Below are 25,959 nucleotides of genomic sequence, written 5' to 3'. Positions count from 1 at the left end.
TCTTAAATGTGGAGATAGTGTCTGCCTCCTGAGCCCAAACTGGAACCTGGTTCCACAAGAGAGATGTAGTGACATCAGTTTGATCATGATTTATGAGTTTCAATGCGGTGAGGCTGAACAGTGGCCAACCCACCAGACAAATCCATGACAAATCTCTGATCTCGGCCTGCCTCTGCGGCTGTCACACCTACAGCACACAGGCCACTTAAAGCTTCATTTTGACTTTATACAGTCAACATCCACATCCCACCCCTGCAGACTGTGTGCTACACACTGTACGCGTGTGTGCTTTCTTCTTATCAGTGAACTGTAGTTGAAATCAGACTTGACTGCTTCAGTAACCTGCTGTGAATAACGGATTGACGAGACTGAAGCAGAGATTAAACACAAGTGTCTGTTTCCTCTTCTGTCATGCTTAGAATTAGGATATTATCGCATTTATGGGAATGTCACCCATGTCCCCCCTTTATAAATATATTTCTTCAAGCCAAAGTTGACTTTTCTTCCAGAATCTGTGGTTAATTAATATTGGTAAAATGAAAATAAATAGCCCACTGAGCGTGAAATGAGAATGCATTTCCATAAAGTCCCATAAAAGTGAGCATGCATCACCCTTCCACCACTTCCAATCCATTCCTTACAAGATAACATATTCTGATACTAATCTAGTAGCCTACACTTATGTTCAAGCTGCCTTATACATTTTTCAGAAGGATGAAGGAAGAGAAACTGAAATTGTCAGGGAATAAATTGTCTGTTGCATCTACACCAAACTTTACATCCTATTGATCTCTGTCTGCAACTGTTGCTTCATAATAATGCTTCATATTTGCTCTTTCTTGTCAGTCAGAACCATTCTGAAACATATGCTTCTTTTTTCCCCCCACATGACTTTGTTTCACTCTGCCGCTTTCCCTTCCTCCCAGTGGTTTCCAGTCTTTTGTGAATGACAGAGTCGCTGATGTTTTTTTTTTTGGGTAGGGTGCATAAATCAGTGTGAGAAGGGTGGGAGTGCGGTGTGGTGGTGGTGGAGGGGGGAGGGGGATAGACTGTCTGCGATCAGGAAGGTGTGGATGAAGAGTGTGCAACCATTAGAAAGCATCAAATACTTAGCCTGCACATGGAAAGCACACATGCACAATACACACGCGCGCGTGCACATACACTGCAGGTGACAGACATATATTTGTGTTCCACCAGGCAGCACTAATCAATTTGGTAAGCTGTGTGTTTGTGTGTGTGTGTATGTGCTTGGTCAATCTATAATTGTCTCCTGCTATCCTAAATTAAATGGCTTTAATGGGGACCAATGAACATGACTATTCTGGGAACACCAGACTGACCAAACTTTCATTAGGGAATTGATTCAACTGGGATAATACACAGGAGACTGGACACACACACCTACACACACACAATTAAAAGCTAAAAAAATACATATTAATTAATGTTTACACAGAACTCACGCTCTCTCAGTCTCTCTTTCTTTCTCTTGGGACTCGGAGCGCCAGTATGTGCACTAAAGAGCATCCCTCATATTTCACGAAGCCTGTTTCCTGCTGTTTCTCTGAGGATGCACCTATACTTAAACTGAGACACACACACAGAGCGTAAAGTGGGTCAGAGCGCTGGCATCCCTGTGCAATGGTTGGTTCAACCCAGGTTATACACAGAGGAATAGCTGACCAAAAAAACAAACGGATGTGACACGGGTACACTGTGGTGGGGAATTCAAACTGTTCCGCTGAACCAGACTGTCGGACAAAGCTGATGAAATTTTCAAATGGCCAACTCTGGCGGTTAAGCCGCCGCTCTGTGCACTATCATTCATTTCGCGCCCACTCCACGCCCGTCTTAAGCTCTTGTTTATTAACAACCACTCTCAGTTAGTCCATCGAGCGAGTGTGAGAAATCGGCTTATGGTTTTGCTTCTGTGTTGCGCCTGGTGAGATGAGAGAATGTGCGCGCAGGGGCTGTGGATGCGCGAGGCTTGATGGTTAGTGAAGCCACTCTGCAGAGCACACAGGGAGGCAGATGCTGAAGAGCAGTTTGTTCCTGAGCACCTCTTTTTTGGACAAAAAAGTGACACTTTATCATCATGGCGCGCTCTCTGTGAACGTCCAATTATCGTGGAAAAATGGACCAGTCAGGCATGTTTTGAAGATATTTCAAACCGCTACAACTAGGACAAAAAATTATGTCCAAAACGCATGGACGGACCGTGTGAGAGCAACAACTCCAGTCCTAAATGGCAGAACTTGAAGTTTGCAGAAATCTCAGTTTGGAAAAGGGTAAGTGCTCATTTACAAGATTTTTTTAACGTTTGGTTATTTGGGTATTTCAGTCCCAAATGGAGAGGAGTCTTCTCATTCCTTTGGATGCCTACTAGACCACACAGCAAACAGGCTGAAGTCCATGCGTAATTTCTCTATTGCGCTTGTTGTTGTGGAAAAATTGCATCACCCACGCTGCTATAAACACTTGAGAAAATAATCTTAATTGAGGATCGTCAATTAGCATTGGGGAATCATTGTGCAGTAATTAATGTTTGTCGATATTTTGGGTACAAAACGTTAGAAGGAATTACATGATATCACTCAGTCGATCAATGTGAATTTATAAACTGGTGACAGATTTTGTCAGTTTATATGAGAGCTCTGGATGATGACCAGCAGGAAACTGTCCCTTCTGCTGAAAATGCCCCTTTGTACTTGTCACTAGGGGGCAGAAAAAGCCTCTTAATTTGTCGACTTGACAAGACTTGCTCTGCCCTCAGTCCATATAGCATAGCATATACGTAGGTGTGAATGTGCCACATCGTTTTCAATCCTGCATCCTCTGCACTATTCACAGAAATCCAACCATCCCTTAAATGTTTATAGGTTATGTCACTGCAACGCCTTGGTGAGAAGATGCCCATAGCTTTACCACATGCCATAGCTCATAGGTGGATTGGATTGTCAACAGAAATAGAGGTCTCTTAAAACCCAGGCAGGGCATGTTAGCACCACACAATGTGACAGAGCTTTGGGTCGAGATTTGATGGCAAAATTGAAGCCCCAGCAGTCCTTGGGCTATTAGAGCTACCCTTTTGCTCTCTCCCATACACTGTCAAAAATATGGCGCATCCCTGGCACCCAAAGCAGGATGTGTCAGGCTGTCAGTCTTCACCCCTGCAGCGCCTGTGCTTCTTTATCTATGTGAGAGGGAGGCCCCTGCTTGCTTCAGTGGACTAAGGGGCTACCTCTTTATTCATTTTGGCAACACTTGTGTTAAGATGAGTTACATGGCACCATGAGCTCTTGCTAAGAGAGAAAAGCAGAGAAAATGATGGTGGGAGAAATGTTTGGAGGAGAATGCATGGCCGCTAATCTCCTCCACATGGAGGAAATGGCTTTTCCATGTAAAATGTGTTTTCCTCATGTGTCTCTCCTGTACTGATAATGATGAATCTCAGCATGCCCCCCCGCTGTCTCTGCCCCTGCCTTTCTGTCGCTCCAGGGCGAGAAAAAGCTAACAGACACCAGGGGAGGGAACACGGTCTCATCCTTTCGTTATTTTCAATCTCTCCTCTCCTTTATTGGTACCGACTGAAATGCGTGTGTATGAGTATTGAAATCTGTCAAGTACCAAAAGCTGGCATTGATATCTGATCAGACTGTTCCTGTCACTATCATTGCATCATTGTCTTTTTCGCTTGATTCTGAAGCGCCATAATTTGAATTTACATAGAATTTACATGACTTTTTCTGTATCTTTCTGCATGTTGAATTAGCTGCTGGCACATTACCTTTCTTTTGACATTAAATATATAGGATGTGAGTTGAAACATCAGCTTCCAAAACCTGCTGGGATTCTTAAAGCTAGCATCAGTGTAAAGCTGCAACCGGGCAATTTTATCATTTAGAATGCTCTATATACCTTTGTCTGAGTGACCAATAGAGAGCAAATTATCCACAAGTACTGGCTTTTATTTCATTTGCTTCCATCCCGTCAGCAGTTAATGAGCTACCCAGAAGCTCTGTCCACTAGTCACCTAGCCAACACTTTTAGGCCTCGCCTGTGTCCCGAAATGAAGCATCAGGATTTCATTTGAAGCAGTTGAGGCAGTCTCTGTCTGCTGCCAAAGATACTGCATCGCAATCTACTCACAGTCATCCAGCCTGGCTTTGGGAGGAAGAAAGAAGAAGCTTGACACAGCAGGAACAGTCAACAGTCAATACATATCAAATGTGCAAACCCACCCACCCACACCCACACTTATGCACACTCACACACACATATAGGCTTCAGTTTCCTCCGTTTGATGTCAGTCAGTGAACTCCTCCACTTGGGGAGCTCCCTCTAGCATCTTTGGTGAATGCATTATCATGCTGCAGTTGTCATGTGTTTATTTTAATTCCGGTGTCGCTCTACACCCTGCACCTTGGGGGACCTGGGAACCCATTTATAGCAATGGCAACTTCAGTGCTGCCTTAAGCACTCTTAATTATGCATAAGTGACTGCGAGATAAGAGTGTGTGTTTTCCCTATTTTTGCTCGCCCTTTCTCTGTGAGTCCTAACCTTTTATGTCGCTAATAAGAGGTTACACCAAAATATTTTTGACTTCTTCCATACAGATTTTGTGTAATTACTTTTGCTTTAAATGGTATTTATATTTGAATTTGTCCCCCTAGGCCCCAATAGTTTAGACTCAATAGCATTATGCTGCTATAGAATGTGAAGCGTTGAAGCTGTAATAGTGGAATATTGAGGGAACACTGCTCTATAAGAAGGCAGGAATTAGAAGGAAAACATGAAGATTTGAAAAAAAAAAATTGACAAACAAATGTTGAAGCTATCCTCATCTGAGTCTACAGCCATGCTAATGGCTTAGCGAGGTTCTACTTGAGCTAAATGCTCACATCACCATGCTTACTGAATTCAGATGTTATACACCCATAGGTTACTATGGATGTATAACGTCTGAATTCAGTCCGCTACTCAGCCTTTTTTGCCAGTTTTGCCCACTGGCCACTCACAGTATTGCAGCGAAAAATTGCCCTGTGGTCTGAAAAGCATTTTCCCCATAGACTGCCAATATATATGACAGGGCACCTCAAACGGCAAACACGATCAGTTATGACTCTTTCCATTATGAATGTTTGATCAATGGAGGTTTTATATTTGAAAAACTTTATTTGAGCTGAGAAAAGCGATTAAAAAATAATAATATAGTAATAATCTTTATTTGTAGAGCACTTTTCAAAAACAAGTTACAAAGTGCTTTAACAAGTGTAAAGACAATAATACCCAAGAGACAATAATACAAACTCTCTTGTTGCTGGTGAGGAACCTCTGAGTAAGAGGCCGCGGGGGTAATAGAGGCTCTGATTGACACCACCTTATTGGTAAAATAAGATAAAAACAATTCACAGTCATCATTACTTCCAGCTGAGGCACAAGGAGGGGTTGGGTTTACCAGCTGATCCACAGTCTTAAACAGAAACCTGGGATTGTGTTTATGTGTAGTAATGAGTTCAGAAAAATAGTGTATTCTCGCATCCTTAACCAAGTTATTGTATTTAATTGATAAATCCTTCAGACTGAGGTAATGGACTTGGAGATTGGATTTTTTCCATCTGCGCTCTGCTTTCCTGCATTCCCTTTTTAGGCTGCGAATGCTGTCATTTATCCAGGGTTGCTTACTAGCTTTAGACGTAGGCCTAACCTTTAGAGGAGCAGTAATATTTAGTGACGACAAGCAGATATGATTGAAGTGATCGACCAGATTGTTGGTGTTGGAATCAGACAGGTGTTGGCTTTGGCTCTGAAAGAATGCGCAAAACTTTGAAACACTTTGTTCATTAAAGATGCGAGAACACACGGAGCTTGGTAAGGCGGCATGAGTAACAGGCGAATCGCAGCTAAAAACAATACATCTGTGGTCAGATATGGTCATGTCCACTAATTCCACAGAGGAAATGCTGACACCCAGGGTAAAAACCAAGTCCAGTGTATGACCACGGTTATATGTTTGCCCTTTGACATGTTGTTTGAAGTTAAAAGAAGTGGCCATATTTAAAAAGTCAGTTGCATTAACATTGTTGGGGTCATCAACATGAATATTAAAATCACCACAAAGAACAATTCTGTCATAATTTAAAACCAGAGTAGATAAAAATTCAGTAAGTTCTGATAAAAATCCTCCAGGCGGTTTTGGGGGGTGATAAATTATAACAAGTATGATAGGTTGCAGCCCTCCAAGTTTAAGAGTGAGAACTTCAAAGGAGTTAAATTCATCACAGTGTACTTGATGACATTTTAAATTTTTCCTATACACGCTCACTAGCCCACCACCACGACCACTGACCCTCGGTTGACTAAAACAATCATATTGAGGCGGACACAGTTCAGCTAGCTGGCTATAGTCATTCATTTGCAACCATGATTCAGTTAAAAACATAAAATCTAGATTTGCAGACAAGATAAAATCATTTAAGATAAAAGTCTTACTTGAAAGTGATCTCACATTGAAGAGAGATTCTGTGTGGGATGTGCACATTTCGGTTTACTGGTCTATGCGTGATGATGACGGGAATAGAAGTCTTTGGAACAGCGCTGGGAGCAGACGGCTTTACATGCCAGCAGGTGGAGACAGTTGTTTGTGGCAGTGAGGCGGAGATCTGTTCAGTGAGCGGTGGTGTGTCCAGGTGTGCTGCATGAATGATTAGTCATTCACGTAAATCATGTGTGGACCGCCATCACAACGTAAAGTCTATGGGCCGAGTGGGAACTTGCGAGTGGGGGCAGCGGGCAAAACACTACTGCGCATATTCAGTGGGCCGCATACAGGGGCATGGCACAAAATTCTGGACCTTGTACATAGACATTGCCGATGGGCCCCTCCCCACATCACAGCTATTCATTCTAGTATCTCTTGCTTTGGATGAAAGTGTCAGGTAAATGAGTAAATATAAATGTAAAATGTGTTTTGGGTGATCAGATTGCAATCGGATAGCGCAGGACCTCATGAAAGTACAGGAGTAAATGCACCTGAGACGCATTAAGGGCAGATTGTGATCTGATCTGCAAAACCACCTGCGGAGGTGGTCAGGGACGCATTGGGACCATATGGAACACAAGTGTAAGTGCAAATGTGTTGTATAGCCACATACATAAACTACAACAGTCTGACAGTGCAGACAGTTAGTGTATCCATACTGTGTTTTGCATAAACATGCTCAAACAGCGGCAATCATTGAACATGCTCATGTTTTTGGTGAACTAGACTTGTCCGTTTGTGAACTCATGCACTGTTGTGTTAAACACAATATTAACTCCTTAAATAACAGAAATGACTACACATTATGAAGAAAGGTAGCACTTTCAGGCTGAGATATATCAGTGCAACGCTGAAGAGAGAGCAAAACATGGGTGTATAATCCATGGAAGTAAACAAATTGGAGTGGAAAAATACCTTTTTATACTATCTATAGTTTTAAAACACTTTTTGGACGCAAATGAGAGAAGGATGTGATGTTCAGTTGTGCAATCACATATTAATACCAGGTGTAAATGCAGTCAGGTAAAATCATATCCAGATACAATCTGGTTAGGAGATGCATTCTAATACCAGGCGTAAACAGCCTCTCTGTGGGCCCTCCTTCCATGAGGACCCTGTATACTTAGTTCACCCCACCGTTATCAAAGTTAAGGCCCATTTACACTCCTGTGTAGGGTCATGCCATGCATTTATACTTGTGCGTAGGTGTGTCCGTCATTCTGCGATTACACCCCCAAACGCTAGTCGGCAGTAATGCTGCAGCGTACACCGTGTTGTCTTTTGCGGCCCGAGCAGGCTAACTTCTGGTTTAGCCCTCCGCAAAAGTAAATGGGGTTAAAATTGTATACGTGCGGCTGGTGTAGCCTTTTCAAATGTTGTCGACCGAATGGATATCATTCTGATAGCGAAACGAGTCATTTCGCTCGGGTTGCGACGGTCAAATATATTGATTCACTGTGTTACCGCTGCCGTTTAGGCCGCTGGTAAACGTTACTTCAAAGTGCTGGGTACTTCCGGTCGGCTCGGCGGCATTGCGAGGCTTCCCAGCCGACAAATCACAGTGCTTACGTCGACTCGACGTGTAGTTACATTTTTGAGGAGGTGCATGTCAGGCGACGGCGTAGCCTCTGCGTAGGCCGTAGCCCACACCGTCACCTACGCCGTTGATTTGATGCAGAAGTATAAATTACGCTTTAGTCAACCAAGTACTTTTAGTTGAACTTAACCACAGAGGTGCTGTCAGAAAATGCTCAGATGGATCATGTTGGAAGTCAATTATAAATAAACAGTTTTATCATTTAGGTTAAGGAGTTATTGGATTTTCTTAATTAGCTTTGTCCCGTTAGCGACAGGATCCTTCATGAACACTAAGCTTACTGGTTATTTGAAATGACGTGATATTTCTATATTTACACTTTTTGAAGTGGGTGAGGCCTTGTTCGAGTATGGTGATTGTGTGTGTTTCCATGAACCAATCAGAAATTAACAATACATTATCAGAATCACAGCGGTTATTTGCCTATTTTTAAATTAACTAACCATAACTATTTTTTTTCCATGTACACAAACTAGCCAGTGAATTACATTATGGCTGAGTGACTAGCTCCACCCCTTTCTGTGTGCAGTCCATGTCATCCCTGCATTCATTCAGGTTTCCTATGTTTCCATCCATTGGAAACACACATGAGGTGGATTAGAGACTCTAGTTGTCCCACAGGTATGAATGTGAATGTCTGTTTATCTGTGTTAGCCCTGACTGACAAATGATTCAGACAGTTCGCCTGCCCTTCACCTATAATGCATGCTGGGAAGGGCTCCAAGTCTTCATGACTTGATTCTCTAGCAGCTGCTGCACCAATAAACATCAGCTGCCTCTTTATTCTAACAATGACAACATATTTGGGACGATGTACAGTGGGTACGGAAAGTATTCAGACCCCTTTAAATTTTTCACTCTTTGTTTCATTGCAGCCATTTTCCAAAAATCAAAAAAGTTCATTTTATTTCTCAGTAATGTACACTCAGCACCCCATCTTGACAGAAAAAAACAGAAATGTAGAAATTTTTGCAAATTTATTAAAAAAGAAAAACTGAAATATCACATGGTCATAAGTATTCAGACCGTGACACTCATATTTAACTCAGGTGCTGTCTATTTCTTCTGATCATCTTTGAGATGGTTCTACACCTTCATTTGAGTCCAGCTGTGTTTGATTATACTGATTGGACTTGATTAGGAAAGCCACACACCTGTCTATATAAGACCTTACAGCTCACAGTGCATGTCAGAGCAAATGAGAATCATGAGGTCAAAGGAACTGCCTGAAGAGCTCAGAGACAGAATTGTGGCAAGGCACAGATCTGGCCAAGGTTACAAAAAAATTTCTGCTGCACTTAAGGTTCCTAAGAGCACAGTGGCCTCCATAATCCTCAAATGGAAGACGTTTGGGACGACCAGAACCCTTCCTAGAGCTGGCTGTCCGGCCAAACTGAGCTATCGGGGGAGAAGAGACTTTTTGGCCTTAATTCTAAGCGGTATGTGTGGAGAAAACCAGGCACTGCTCATCACCTGTCCAATACAGTCTCAACAGTGAAGCATGGTGGTGGCAGCATCATGCTGTGGGGGTGTTTTTCAGCTGCAGAGACAGGACGACTGGTTGCAATCGAGGGAAAGATGAATGTGGCCAAGTACAGGGATATCCTGGACGAAAACCTTTTCCAGAGTGCTCTGGACCTCAGACTGGGCCGAAGGTTTACCTTCCAACAAGACAATGACCCTAAGCACACCGCTAAAATAACGAAGGAGTGGCTTCACAACAACTCCGTGGCTGTTCTTGAATGGCCCAGCCAGAGCCCTGACTTAAACCCAATTGAGCATCTCTGGAGAGACCTGAAAATGGCTGTCCACCAACGTTTACCATCCAACCTGACAGAACTGGAGAGGATCTGCAAGGAGGAATGGCAGAGGATACCCAAATCCAGATGTGAAAAACTTGTTGCATCTTTCCCAAAATGACTCATGGCTGTATTAGATCAAAAGGGTGCTTCTACTAAATACTGAGCAAAGGGTCTGAATACTTATGACCATGTGATATTTCAGTTTTTCTTTTTTAATAAATTTGCAAAAATTTCTACATTTCTGTTTTTTTCTGTCAAGATGGGGTGCTGAGTGTACATTACTGAGAAATAAAATGAACTTTTTTGATTTTTGGAAAATGGCTGCAATGAAACAAAGAGTGAAAAATTTAAAGGGGTCTGAATACTTTCCGTACCCACTGTATATTGATATGTGAGGTGAAGCTTTTCTCTCTCAGATACCTCAGCCTTTGTCCCCCTGTTTTAGCTGTTGCTGCTTTTAAAGTTGATAGGATGAGCTATCAAAGTGATATCATAGTCTCCTTTGTTATGGTATTGTGTTGCTCCAAGAGAAAGGGGTCTTCCTTATTGGCTGAAAATTTCAGGAAAAGGACTTCACTCTCAGGAGGGCAATGCCTGTGTGAAATATAAGAGCATTAAATACAAGATAGACAGATGCACTATCGGTGACTCTGCCTGTGGCACACACACACACACACACACACACACACACACATCAACCGATTAAATCTTTTCATAGAGCATTATCATGAATGTTATGTCATCGTTCTTATCCCCGTATCCCACTGATAGACCCTAATGGACCCAGCTGATATGCAGAGACACACATCTGCTGCACTCTACTCCTCCTCCCCTACTCTTCATAATCACCCCATAAACAATGCAACAATACCAAAGCTGTTAAATGCTAAAACTAAATCTTTGTACAATGTTGGCAGACACATTGACACGGCAGCAAATGATCTAATAGACCTGCGAACATCAGAGAGGGGTGGATAGGAAGAGCAGCAAGTGGGAGTGGAAAACAGATGACAAGGAAACATGTGGAAATGTGTGTGTGTTTTCAGAGGGAAGACAGTTGAAGCTGCCGCCACAGATCAGACGGCAGTACAGAGGATGAACAGCAGGAGTTTTGGGGTGCTTGCTCATAGTTTGGAGTGTGGAGGCTTACTGTCTGATGCCAGTCTGGAGTGAGGAAATCCAGAGTTTTTAAATTACATGTGCATCTGAAAAGGTTTCCCATTGGGACGGAGCTAAGGAGGACTCCTACTAACTCCTTATTTTCTGCAGAGAAAATGGATGAAATTTGTTCTTCTCAATTTGGTCCAATTGGATTATCTTCTCAAAAAGTACGATCCCCCTTTATTGACGGTCCTGCTGAAAAATCGGCTGTGTTAACTGTTGCGACTCTACTGGCGCGTAACGTTTACCATATTGGTGGCACCTTGGCTGTACCACAGAAATGCAGGCTTACACTAATTGGTAAGTTAATGTCAGTGTATGTGTTTGTGTGACTGTATAGACAAAAGTATTTTTCCACTGAATTGTCCACCTCTCAACACTTAAACCGACATATCATGTGTAAAAAAACTGTGTAAAAAATTGTCCTTATGTTTTTGTTACTCTGTTGGTGCGTGGTATATGTGTGCGTGTGTGTTTATGTGGACAAACATATTGCATTTTGAACATATTGCTTGCTAGTGCTATTTATAGCACAGAAAAAGAGCAGGAGCTCATGTTTATGTATCAGAGTATCCTCAGGATGATCCCTTTGCGCAAGTTGTGCTACCATAATTTTGAACCTGTGCCTTAATGAGCTTTTGCTCATTACATGCAAGAGAAGATTTGTGTTATTGTGTTGACTTCTGTGTGATTTACCACTCATCATGGCAAAAATTATGTGTAAATGTCATTCATTGACAGTGAGTCAACCAAAACTGAATCACATCATGATTAAACTAGAGCACACAAACCTTGGGGTCATGAGAGCAAACAGGTGAAACAGAGCAATAAGTGAAAAATTGCGACGCCAGACTTCCATTCAGATAGTTTTATTTTGGTTTGATTTCTATTCATATGCTTGTTGTGTTTCATTAACAGTTGAACTGGCTTGGAAAGTCTGGCTGGTGGTGCCTGATGTCACATGAATAGTGCATGAAGTATCAGACAGATGTTGCTGAATATGGATTTGTGTAGTTATGAAAAAAATATGATACATCTTTGGACTGTGGTCCGTTCTAGTCGTCACTCTCAGACCAAAAACTGGAATATTAGCCCTAGCTTTATAAACTAGCGATGGCTAGTGGAACTTGCAGTTAACCCCTACCTGAATTTTTTTTACAATAAAAAAAATTATTTGTGTTTTCATCAGCTTGTCATCAGCTTGTGTTTGCTTTCTAGCTGATGTTAAATTAAGCGGAAATTGTTAATTTCTCTATAGAACATAGAAAATATTCAGGTATGATGTAGGTATGATGCAAATTAGTGACAACAGGCATAAACGAAAAACCAGGACTTGCAAAAGGTTCCCAGGTACGTAATCAATATGCACAAACAGGTATTTGGGTTATACCAATGCTATCTCAGAAAGGAAGAGGTGTGATGCGAATTTGCGGCAGTCGGCATTAAGGGGTTAAGATTGAAAATTATGAATGAAAACAGCTGTCTGCGGCCTTACCTTTATTGTATGGATCTAAGTGAAGACGGCCTTTGTTCATCAGGTTATCACAGAGACGCCTCCCTATTAAAATATGTTTGAATTGCCAGGGCCTCTGTGGCAAGCCAAAGCTTTGATCTGCTGTCTCTGCTCTGCGCCAACAGAGATGATGAGTTTTTACACGTGCATGTGCACACACACACACACGTATACACGGGAGCAAATGCACACACACATACTTGGGAGGAACTGGAAGCCAAAAAGTAGTGATCGAACATAGAAAACTGATGCTTTACATACAGTATTTTTAAAATTAACTTGTTAGTTGAAAATCACATTATTTTTTTTTTTACACCTGGGTGGAGCTGGAGCATATACGGCTGTCTTTTTGAATCCTTTTTGTGAGGTTGCAAGGAGACAATTGGTAAAGTGCAGATACTGTAGCCACGACAGCAAAGCATGAGGTTTGGCATGTGGGGATAATCTGCATATAATGCCAGGTGGGGTTAGAAAGATGCTGAATTAATTTTCCTGCAAACTAGATACTGGAATTGCAAGTTTAAACTAAAATGTAAATCTAAATCCTCATGCTCAGATAGGTTGAGCATTAATGCTTAAGGGAAAGCAAGACAAGTGATCTGAGTGAAGATGTGAACTGAACTGAGAGGACTGATCATTTGATTCAGCCATCACTGGTCTTTTGAAAGCCACTCATCTTTGATTATGAGGCAGCACCCCTCTTCTGGGCAGATATTAACCCTGCCTTATCACTGTGGGTCTTCCGCTTCGCAGTCTTGAGATTTGACTCTTTATGGTCCTTATCATGCTGATGGAGCGTAAAGTGACTGGAGAATGCCTGCAGAAATGTCAAGGAGTGACAGAGATAGATAGACGATGGAGAAGAAAAAATGTTCAGTACCAACAATAGGGAGTATGTGGACTATCTTAAATTGTGTTTCAACACACAGAAATAGAAACTGGTGATGAATTGATATCTGTACATGTTAGTCCTCTTTTTCTGGAGAGCTGCCTCCTGTTGGTTGTTGAGCTAGATGGGGAAAAAAAGCTTTATTCTTTATTCCCTTTTAGCTTTTTCCCTGTGAAATATATCTGACTGTCTCTCGGAAAAACGCTTTTACATATTTATTCTCCAAGGGAATTGTGAAAGAATGGGCAAGTACTCAAATAGTGTTTATTCATTTTGGGCCTGATTTATGATGTTACATATCTAAGCACTAGGAGAGTGCTGGTGGAAGCTTGTCTGGGTCTGAGTCATGGATTGTGTGGCCTGAATCAGTGAGATCGAAGACCTAGAAGAACTTTCTGGTGCGGAGAGTGTGGGTATGATCAATATTGCAGTAAACCCACATTGACCGCCATTGAATTCCATCATTAATGAAGCTGTGAATTTCAGAAGGGGCTATGTGAGATAAATAATGAAACAGGCCCATTTTCTTGTTTCTGATTAATTATTTTCCAGAGTCTCTTGTTTGTGTCGCTCTATTTCTGCAGTTCTGAAGACTTGACACTTTACAATACTTCCTCATACATTATGAGTGGAAATGAGTTTATATTAATTCTTACAATGTGACAAATGATCAAATAATTGTGATATATGTATGATAAATAACTTAAGAACAGAAGTTAACTTAACGCTCAACATAGAACATAGATGTATGCACAATGTCAACTTTTAATATTTGCCAGTGTTGTAGCTGACCCCTAAAGGATGCCACACAAGAAATGAAGTGAAGTGTTTTTTTGTTGTTTATGATTTATGACATTATAAAATAATTATTAAATAAAAAAATAATGTGAATGTGAATATATAAAATATAAATATAAAGAGTGAATATTGGACTTACATTCATTACGTGGACAGAAACATGACTCCAAATTGTTTCTCCGGGTCTGCTGTGACAAAGACTTGTTGTGTTATTTTAGATTCTGATCTGATATATTTGCCCATAGTGGCTATACGTACCACAGATGTTCATATCAGTAATCCCTTGTACTTAACATAAATTCAAACATAGAAACAGTGGTAGGCTTTAAAAGGCCCTTGAAAATCATTAATCTTGGCTAAAACATAACCTTACCAGACAGAGGTGTGAAGAGATCTTGTACCACGACAATATCCGGAGATATTTCTCTGTGAGATGAAAAGCTGTCTCACAATATCAGCATGACAGAGTATAAGGGTGAAACAGACACAGACACACACACTATTATTCCAGTCAGTCATATATTTTGTATTTTGAAGATTTCTTAAAAATAGGGTTAAAATTTCGTCTCACCAATATCGTGTATTGTCTTGTCTCGTGAGTTAGGTGTATCATCACACCCCTATTGCCAGATCTACCCATCACTCTAGAATAAACCCATTCCTATTGCCAGCTAATTGTGGAAAACTGCAAAAATAGCAGTTACCTGGACTCCTGTTCTTTGTATTTGCACAACCCTCTGACAGACTTTTGGTTTCAATGTGAGCTGATCGGTCATTGGATGTCCTGATGGAGACTTGATTCAGCAAACCAATAGTGAAGTGTTAGAGGGAAAAACACGTAGGAACACGTAGGAATTTGAACCCAAGTTCACTGTTTTCATCAGGTTCACATGCTTCTGCTTGAAGCTATTCAAGCAGAATCGTGTGAACCTGATGAATTCATTGGCTATAATGCTATCCGTGGAGTGAGCATCTATGACTCTTAAGAACTCCTTGAATATTGAGAACAGCTAAGCCTATCCTCAGGACAGAGAGCCTGCTAACAAGTACTTTACACAGCATGTGCTCTGTTAAGTATGCTTAAACATATGTTTTGGATCCATGAGAGGTTTGACTTTAGTTGTCTTTGAAGATAATCGCCCATGTCGTCTCAAAATACGCATTTTTATATTTTTGAGTTCCCCATATGTCTGTGTATATGTGCTTCTGTAGGATACAAAGATTCCAAATGTCCTACCCTGAAGGCTTTGAGTCATTAGGCTCCCTTGCCAAATTTTCCACGATTGTTTTTATTTTATACAGGGAATAACATATCTGATTACAGGTATTTATACATTTAGTTGTAGGAAACAAAAGCCGCGTTTCGACCAAAAGTACCATGTATGTTCACACACAAACTATGTGTTGTAGAAAATTCCATTCACATTGAGGAAGTAAAGTTCAAAGAGGTGTGTACTTGGGCTTGCACACAGTGAGTTGTCGACAGCTATATTAAATCTCTCTTAGTTGCCAACAGTGGTGTGGTTCCACAGTTCCGCATTCTAAATCTATGTGATTTTATGTGTGTTCATGTGCATTTAATGCTGTGTTTTCAAGGGGCATGCCACTGATTTTATTTATTAAGATCAGTTTACTCGTCATGGGAAGTACTACTCACCCAGTTGAATAGTATCTTCAGTGGCTCTGGAGACAACTTGGAAAGACGTGGGAATTTAAAAGACAGGGAGGGTCTGATAAAGAGACGTTTTAAGATACATCGTGGGAAGTGTGGGATCCAACTGTTTTGGAGCTCAACATATCTCAGTTTCTGCTGCTTTTATTTGACAAATCCAATTTTTAATCTGTCTCTTGTGCCTCCCCAAGGTTTACATTTTAAGTACAATATTAAACCATCCTGGTTTTTCCATCTGCTATCAGTCATGTCTACATAGGATAAAAAGAAGAATTGGGAACAAGCAAGATGTGCTGGTCATCTTTCAAGATCAAGATTAACTTTATTGTCTCACAAATTTGAAAACATTTCACATAAAAAATATACAAAGGTTTAAAAAAACATGCAAATGCAAGCAGCTCTGCAGGTCATCTTTTAGTACAGATTATTTTTATTCAGCAAAGCAAAGCAAAGCATAGAATTTAAGGATGTGTGTGTGCCTCTTGGAGATTGCCTTGTACAAGGAGAGTCTGCCCTTCAGATCCAGCCTCTGTGCTGTCAAGAATCTGACCAGCTGAAGTGTCTTTAAGAACGCCTCTGAACTCTTAGCAGCTCCTAAGAGAATGCTGTATAACTGACAGCTCTACTGAGGCACTGTATTATCTCCAATATATTGGATCTTACTTCACATAAATGTCATAATTGTGGTAGTGCATTTTCTCCATTTTGTCTAGCAAAATGTTATTAGAGAAATGTAAGATAACAATGGCTTTTATCATTTATGTGAAATTAATGAACTGAACAAGGTTCCTATTATTTTGTACAATAATATCAGGAGGTTTACTCTTCACTTATACCTGTTTCTGTTCTGTCACTGCGGTCAAGTTAATATTAAAATAAACTGTTGTTTAAAGGTCCAGTGTGTAATATTTCTGAGGATCTATTGACAAAAATGCAATATAAGATCTACATGTTTTCAGGTTTGTACAAAGACCTTACATAATGAACCGTTATGTTATCATTTCCTTAGAACAAACTCTTATTTTCATTATCTACATCTTTCATAGCCAAGGTTGTATAGAGTGAATTCTAGAAACAGATTATAAAGAGATGGTATCATGCTCATTTTCAGGTTCAAAATGTTATTTAGAGGTTATACCAGAACAGGTCTCCATGGTTTAATTTTCAAAAAACACCTTATTTTTTTTCATACTGCACATTGCTGCAGCTCCTCTTTTCACCCTGTGTTGAAGGCTTCGTTTTAGCTATGGAGTGGTACATTTTGTCTCTAAATGATCTTTGTTGGGAGTTGCACATGGCAGTTCCTAGTTAAGGACTACTAGCCGATCAGAAGCAGAGAAGGGCGGGTCAGTGACCCACCCAAAAAGCATAATACCACCTCTTTAACATTTCCTCACATGAGATGTTGACGATTTGACAACATGTTTAGTGTTAAAGCTCTTTGATTTACTGTAAATACAAATTAGGGGCTATATCTGTGTAGTAATGCATGTAAACATTGAAACATTGTGTACTACATGCATTGCCAAACACACACACACACACACACACACACACACACACACAGGCATACATGCACACACTCCACTAATGAGGATGGAAATTTTTCTGTTTCTCTGCTGTCATCCCCGTCTGTATCCCCACCACCAGCTGTCACAAGTAAAAAGTTTTCTTTTTTATCCTTTCTCAGCAAGCAATCAAATACAAAGTCACATCTCACGTTCATTTGAGTCCCGCTGTTCTCCTCTTCAGAACACTCTACCATTACTTCCTTCTCCCCCCCATTCTTCTGTTCGTTTCAAGTGTCTTTATTGAATCTTCACCTATGGATGACCGGGTATGTGACGCAAATGGGCAGCTGTGGCTCAGGGGATAGAACGGGTTGGCAGTTATTTGGAAGGTCAGCGGTTCAATCCTGGCTCCCCCCGGCTGTATGTTGAAGTGTTCTTGGGCAAGATACTGAACCCTGAATTGCCCCCGCCAGTGTGTGAATGTTAGTTTCTGTTTGAGCACTTAGGCATGGTGAATGCAGATATAGTGTAAAAGTGCTTTGAGTGGTCAAAAAGACTAGAAAGGTGCTATACAAATACGGAGCATTTACATACATATGTGTATGCAGGACCAGAAGGTGAGCCTTCGCTCAATGTGAAAATTGCAATCAGCATGTGGGTGTGTCGGTGTACCACAGTATAATGCCATAAGAATTGCTACACCTTGCTATCCAATGTTCAATTCAGCCTGGTTAAAGGATGAATTCACACAATATTTTCTCACTTACTGCTGTCTAGCCATGCAAATTTGATCGATTCAACAGCAACCTTTCATTTCAGAATCAATGTCCCCGTCACTCTGGATGATCCACAAACCTCCAATGGACAGATTAAATTGGGACTAGTTTCTACCAAAGAAATAGCTCCAATGCAAACTGTTCACAGTGAGGTTTGTGGATTGTCCAGTAGCAGGGACAATAATTATGCAAAGATATGTTGTCTTTGATTTCTTTAAATTACATTTTTCAGTGGAAACTAAATTGCATTCACCTTTTTTGTACTGAGGAAGAAACGCAAGAACATAAAGCAAAAACTATCTGCAGAGGCAAGTAAAGAAGTATGATTTTTTTTTTTTTATAATTTGGGTGAACCGATATTTAAAATCTTCACTGCAATATTGTAGCCCAGTTGTAGCTTCCTCCTGCCTCAGCATGATGTGGAGCCTATAGCCCCCCTTTGAAACTTAAAAAAGAGTGACACACATTCTCCCTGTCTCTCTCTATGAGATTTCTCTATTTCTTCCTTCTCTATGTTGCTTTCACCAGCAGGTCACTGGGTAACAGAAAAGCAGCCCTGTGTGTTCACACAGTAGCATCTCTGTTGCAGTTTGGACTCTGATCCCCATCAGCTGCCGGTTGCTTGGCTAACTGTGCGACACTGTGTCACTTTGCCTCACTTCTTCAAAGCCAGACACCTGTTCCATTTGTGTCTTAATATAGTGCTCCACTGACCCCAGTGTTTGTGTTGGTGTGTTTTTTCTTCTGCAGTGGAGCGATGCATGAGTGTGATGCAGTCCGGGACACAGATGGTAAAGCTGAAGGCGGGATCCAAAGGGCTGGTGAGACTCTTCTACCTGGATGAACATTGCTCCTGCATTCGTTGGAAGCCATCACGCAAGAGTGAGAAGGCGAAGAGTGAGTAACAATGTACAGTATATAACAATGTAACAATACAACAATTTAACGATTATTCTGGTTTATTACAGTCAGTCCACATCATTACATCATTCTACATTGCACTGATTAAGTTGAAGGGGCACTCCACTGATTTAACACGAGTTTACTCATCACAAAGAGAAGCACTCAGCCTGTAAAAAGAGTTGTTTAATGTGTTTTTTGTGGGCTCTAGATGGAGCTTGTAAAGACTCCAAAATTGTGACAGTTGTTGAAAGACAAGTGTCCAGCAAAAGACATTATGGAATTTTTTTGCCATATGCATAACAATTACAGTGATGCCGTCATATGAAGCAAAGTTACGTAGCTGGTGTTGATCTACCTCTGAGATTGGAACATTGAAGAAACAGAGCCTGAACATGTTTGAGTGAAAAGCCACAGCCTGCATGCAGGTGTTCCTGCGTTTATTGCAGGATTTCTGTTCTGAAAGCGGTTGTTTCGGATTATGCTCGCTCATGAGTTCAAGCGAGCACGCGGACGAGCACACACCTGGTTGCAATCTTAGAACCGCACCGCTAGTGGCTGCTGGAAACTCCATAATGCCCCTTTAAAATGAAACAATCCACTTGCAACAACTACAGCAAGGTTAGTTAAAGGTCATGGTCTTGGTTTAACACAGAAAAAGTCAGCAGTGACTTGAAGCATGAGACGCAATGTTTTTATTAACATTTAATCAAAACTGCAATCTTTTCCTAACCTTAACCAAAGTGCTTTTGCTGCCTAAACTGAACCACAAATGGGACTCAGGATGTGAACACTGCACTATGCCTTGTGTTTGCAGAAGTCAACAATATCTTTAGCAAGTGCAATGTTAAAACCGCTAGAATTGATGACCAAAAATAAGACCCATGTCAATAAACTGGAAATATTATTAAACTTACACAATAATAATAATTTTATTTCTGTAGCATGTTTTATTTATTTTTCCATGTATTCTATCTATACCCTCCTTTTTTTCCTAGAATTTTTCTAAAATTCGAGTCAGAGACACTGCTCTAGCTCTGAGCGGATTATCATATATTTTATCATTTATATCATTGTCCTTTTTTTACTTTACTGGTCTTATCAACCTACTGAAGCACACATCTGTCTATGGACCTGTACTTACATCTGTATAAATGGCAGTGTGTACATGTATGGATTAGATAAGCCTCTTAGATCCTCTCCATTGACATGAATAAAAGAAACACACAACAGCTGCCCAGTTCTGTCTCTGAATGTTTGTGCCAGTGTGTGTGTTATCTCTCTGAGCAGGATCAAAATAAGGCTTCCATATTGTTGCTTTCAGTCAGAGCAGAATTTCAGAGATGAGATTATGTAAAGGGATGAGAGAACTGAGTGTAATAAGGAAATGGACATGGATAATTTTGGAATGGATTATTTTGGGGCGGGTAAGAAGGCAATTCATTTAATAAAATCATCATATAGTTAATTCTTTAATCAATTAATTAAACATAATGGTCCATTGTTCTGGGCAAAACACATTAGTGCCTTGATGAGAGTCATTATTGAATAGTTTTAATAGAAAGAGTCACCTTTAACAACACATTAATAGATCACACCCGAGAAAACATGCAAGAGACAGATGTGTAGAACATTCCTGTATATAACAGGACATAGTTTACTGCAGGCTGTTTCTCTTTTTCTCTGTTTCTCTAACAAAGAAACAGAATCAAAGATAGCTGACTTTATACTCCAATCTCATTAGACCGTGATAGACTCTGAAGCCTACAGGAACTGCTTATATTTTTATAATGGTAGAGAAAAGCAGAGGAACTGAGGAACTCACATAATTTTGGTTGTTTTTTCTAAAAGCTATGCAAGCCTTTGCTGACTGATTATTCTGCCTGCTTCATTCCTCTGTCATTATACTATAATGGGAGATGTCAAGCACGTGTTTACAGTATTACAGGCTAAGGTTGGTGTTAAAAGACCAAAACCTCTGTTTTTTCAATACTTTCCGACTTCCCCACCCTGTCTGTGCCTTTCAGCCTCAAGCCCATTCATCTCAACTGAAAAGAAAGTCTGCAAAAACAAGTCACACATACATAGTTTCACCATTTTTAAGTGCTACAGTGTATCTGGGATTGAGTCAAATGATGGAATATGCCATCCATTGCAATAGTGATTGGGCCCAAATGCAGAAACCAGAGGCAAAGCAAGTACAGTTAATTGATTTATTAGAAACTCAAAAGAGGCAAAAGCTTACAGAGTGGTGATGAGGTAGGCATGGATTAAAACCAGGTGAAGCATTCCAACACATGCAAACAAATCCAAAGTCCAGAAAACAGGCAAAGTCCCAGGGAAACACTATCAAAACTATAAAACACTTCAGAAAACACTGGGAAAGGAATATTAGAAAGAAGGCTGGACGGAAGGTCAAAAGACACAGGTGGGAAAATCACAAGGGGAGGAAGTGAAGTGGTCAGGAATGAGAGGAAAGGTGATTATCAAAGAAAAACAAGAAACACAGAATGAATATATGCCCCAAGGAAAATCATAACCTAAGATATGAACGAACAGTGACAGTGAAGTTAATAAAGACACATGAGGAAGGGTTAAACAAAATAAAACAGAAAATACAAAACAACATGCTACACAGTAAATACTTATTCATAGGATAAGTTCATTGTTGGTTTTAGTCTGTTAACTAGAGACAGAAATCATTAACCCCTTGATGCCAGAATTTATTTACAATAATTTTTTTATTTTTTTTATTCTGTTTTCATTTGCTTTCAGGTTGATGTTAAATTAAGTGGAAATTGTTCATTTGTCGATAGAACATAGAAAATAAAGAAATTTAGGTATGATGTAGGTATGATGCAAATTAGCGACAACAGGCATAAACAAGAAACCAGTGCTTGCAAAAGGTTCCCAGGTATGTAATCAATATGCACAAACAGGCATTTGGGGAATACAAACGCTATCTCAGCTGTAGTCTGAAAGGAAGAGGTGTGATGCGAATTTGCAGCAACAATCGGCATTAAGGGGTTAATGAGTGCATTTTATTTTCTTTTCCATCCCACTTTCTCTCCCTGTCAGTCACCATTGATTCGCTGTACAAAGTGACAGAGGGTGGTCAATCGGACATCTTCCATCGGCATGCAGATGGCAGCTTGAACCCGGCCTGCTGTTTCACAGTGTACCATGGAAACCACATGGAGTCCCTTGACCTGGTGACATCAAATGCAGAAGAAGCCAGAACCTGGATAACCGGCCTCCGCTACCTGATGGCCGGGATCAGTGATGAGGACTCGCTGGCCAAACGGCAGCGAACACACGACCAATATCTTTTAAACAAAGAGCTACACATAAATCACCAAAGATGGAGGAAGTATTCAGATCCTTTACTGAAGTAAAAGTACTAAGACCACACTGTAAAAGTCTTTCATGGAAAATGCACATTAGTATATAAGTATAATCAGGAAAATGTACTTAATGCAGAAAATATTATCTTATATGTCTTGTCATTAGATTATTAGTACTCATTCATTAATGTAAAAACAGGACTGTTGTAGTTAGTTGAGGTGGAGCTAATTTTCAACTCTTTTGTATAGAACGGCAAAAACGATTGATTATTTCCATTATGGATTCATCTGCTGATTATTTTCTTCACTAATAGATTGATTGTTTGGCACTCTCACTGAAACACACTCTAAAAACAGTACTACTAGTGGCATATTATTTGTTTGGCTCGAACGAAATCACCGGTCCAGTAATATTTTATATTATATATTTTAAGAATTTTATATACACATATACACATAATACGCACCTCATTTTCCTTAACGTGTGTGTGACGTGGCTGAAGCAGACGTTTGAGGAGGCTGATAAGAACGGAGACGGACTCCTGAACATTGAAGAGATCTACCAACTTCTCCACAAGCTGAATGTTAACCTGCCACGCAGGAAGGTCAAACAAATGTTTCAGGTCAGAATATGAAGCCATTTCAGTTCATTTACTTTTTCAATCCTCCATACTTTATAAGTAGTAGTCCCTACAATCAAGCAACCTACAATAAACTACTAGGGTGGGATGCTAATTGAAAAGATACATCTAAGCAGAACAAAAAGACAGACTCAAACAGATATTCACTATTACATCTCAAAGTAAATTGCTCTTACATTCATTTTCAAGGTTTCACCACATCGGTGAATACAAATTCATAACCAAAACATTTACATACATTTATCAAGCGCTCTTATTAAAAAAAACCATTGCTTTGATTTAATAGCCTTATGCATAAATATTTAAGATCACTGACGTCAAATTACTGATGCATTTTTTATTTTCATGCGCATTTGTGTAATTCAAATAAATGTGCAAGGAATATTTCACATGTTCATTCGTGAGAGAGACACTTTAAGAGGAAAAGGATGTGAAAGTGTAAAGAGAGGTTTGCCTCAATTTTTTAAATAGAAGTCACATTGATTAATGTCAGAAATCCAGATACAGACGGTGTCTACTGGCTTTTCTAATGTGAGTTATGATGAGCAATAACACTTTTTAAAAAAATTATATTACACTTTTCTATATATTGACCAGAAACATATTTTCCAAAAACATTTAAATTTTTTGCTTAGTGGGCCACAGATATATTTATATATAATGACATAGTAATGTAAATCTTTTATTAAAGTTCCAAGGTGAACCAGTTTTCTCGAGATTCAAAGAGACTGTCCATAGAAAATGTATTTTTTAGCAAACTTAAAAATGACAGTGCCTTGCATTATGTATTTTCATTTGATAAAACTGTCCAAACAAAGTGAAAGGCTCTTCTTCTCCACCCCAGGTAGTGTGGAGTTGATACAATGCCTTTCAAAGTAGTTTTAGCTCTTCAGAATAGGCTCAATAGTAATTTTGCACCAAAAAATAATTCACTCTTGGGATTAGATTAGACAGGAAATGTCATTAATTTATCTCTTTCCATTTAAGCATTGGCAGACAACAACATTGCCACCAGCTTGTGCACTAGCTTAAAATATCCTGAATCCTTTTGTTTTGTGTACATGCATTTCCAACGAAGTCCATCACAGTGATTTAGCCTGCTGGTTGTGTGTGGATTCTGTCTGTGATCGAGTCCCCAATGCCCACAGCGAGCTCATTATGGGAGTGTGATGGAGGCATTAGCTGGTATTATTAGATTTGGTGGGGAGTCGAATGGGCCCCCGTGAGGTCCAGGTAATATGAGGTGCTGGATCCCAGCGAGCAGGCAGGATAGAATGAGCAGTGAGCCATGCTGAGTGCGACCTCGGGCAACACGTAGTGAGATATGAGGTTGTGAAAGAAAAGAATTGTTGGGAGAGGTAATGTGTTAAGAGTCATAAAGTTTGTGTCTGTGTCTGTGTGAAAGACAGATGAAACAGCTGTTCCCCCGTGCACGCTTTCATAGCAAGTCTATACATCTTCTAATTTTAGACTACATGGCATGAGCTGACAGCGCCTTATCACTTTCAGTAATGATTGATTTTGGACCATGTATTACAGCCTGATAATCAGACTGAATTACCATTGCATTTCATATGCAGTAATTCAGTCTGACATTGTGTTCATGTTAGCAGATTTCTTATTGGAAGGAGAGTTATTTTTGCTTTAGTTTTGCCCTAACCAATCAAGTGACGTTTCCATCTTGCCATCATTCAGAGCAGACGCTGTATCCCGTAGGCAGCTAGGAGCAGCAACCTTTTTCACATTTATCAAAACAAAAAAAATTACAGCTACTTGTTCGGGTGTGTCAGTGTCACCCAGAGCCATTTTTCTGTCATTATTTTCCATGCATGATAGCAAGCTGCCTGTGGAAAAAAAATTACACCGCCATTCTTATTCTCACCTACTGAGCTCTGATTGGCCGACTGTTTCTACAACCAGGGGATCACTACCACTGAAAGACTTCAGTGGTAGTGATACCAGAAATATTTTAATTAGTGAGGGAATCTGGGACGTGGACGGCAAGACGTCAAGTCTAGAACCATATTATATACACCCATCAGCCATAACATTATGACCATGGACAGGTTACGTAAATAACACTAACTGTTACCATGGCACTTGTCAGTGGATGGGATATATTAGGCAGCAAGGGCCAAATTGTGATGGCCAGATGACTGGGTCACAGCATCTCCAAAACGGTCTGCAGTGGTCAGTACCTATCAAAAGTGGTCCAAGGAAAGAAAAGCGGTGAACACATAACAGAGTAATGGGCAGCCAAGGCTCAGTGATGCATATGGGGAGCGAAGGCTGGCCAGTGTGGGCCGATCCAACAGACAAGCTACTGTAGGTCAAATTGCTGGAAAAGCTGATACTGGTTCTGATAGAAAAGGTGGCAGAACACACAGTGCATACACAGTGGAGTCCATACCTCGGCAGGTCAGGGCTGTTTTGGCGACAAAAAGGAGACCTACATTGTGACAAGTGTTGTGCTAGGAGGTACTAGTGTGGAAAGAACTCAAGGTCAAAAATGTCACCTTGAACTGGAATCAAAGTGTAATAGCTTTAGATGTGTCACCAATGATATATCAATTCTTCACCCTCACAGGAAGCAGACACGGACGATCAGCAGGGCACGCTGACATACGAAGAGTTCAACGTCTTCTACAAGATGATGTCTCTGAGACGGGACCTATTCCTGCTGATGATGGCGTACAGTGACAGGAAGGACCACCTGACATCGGAAGAGCTGGCCAACTTCTTGCTCAACGAGCAGAAGGTGAGAGGTCACACTGGCCTCGGGTTAGAGCCAATAAAATGCTCAGCCACAC

At 40.4% G+C, this 25,959-nt stretch overlaps 1 protein-coding gene across 4 annotated transcripts in view; it reads left to right on the top strand.

Moving 5' to 3' along the window:
* plch1 (phospholipase C, eta 1) overlaps positions 1 to 25,959 on the top strand; it is a 67,710-nt gene that overhangs the window by 14,914 nt on the left and 26,837 nt on the right. For 3 of the 4 annotated variants that reach the window (XM_038693868.1, XM_038693866.1, XM_038693870.1), the window contains exons 3-6: positions 19,015 to 19,161; positions 22,243 to 22,486; positions 23,002 to 23,131; positions 25,737 to 25,907. In XM_038693868.1, coding sequence (XP_038549796.1) covers positions 19,015 to 19,161; positions 22,243 to 22,486; positions 23,002 to 23,131; positions 25,737 to 25,907 — 692 coding nt within the window. Of the gene's footprint in view, positions 1 to 1,856; positions 2,292 to 19,014; positions 19,162 to 22,242; positions 22,487 to 23,001; positions 23,132 to 25,736; positions 25,908 to 25,959 lie in introns of those variants that run through there. The other variant, XM_038693867.1, reaches the window with a different exon arrangement.

Source organism: Micropterus salmoides, unplaced genomic scaffold (assembly GCF_014851395.1).
Source record: "Micropterus salmoides isolate LMB-PRFRI ecotype aquatic unplaced genomic scaffold, ASM1485139v1 Ms_hic_scaffold_3, whole genome shotgun sequence".
Classification (NCBI taxonomy): domain Eukaryota; kingdom Metazoa; phylum Chordata; class Actinopteri; order Centrarchiformes; family Centrarchidae; genus Micropterus; species Micropterus salmoides.
The sequence above is the reverse complement of the archived record's forward strand: the minus strand, read 5'-3'. Positions and strand labels throughout refer to the sequence as shown.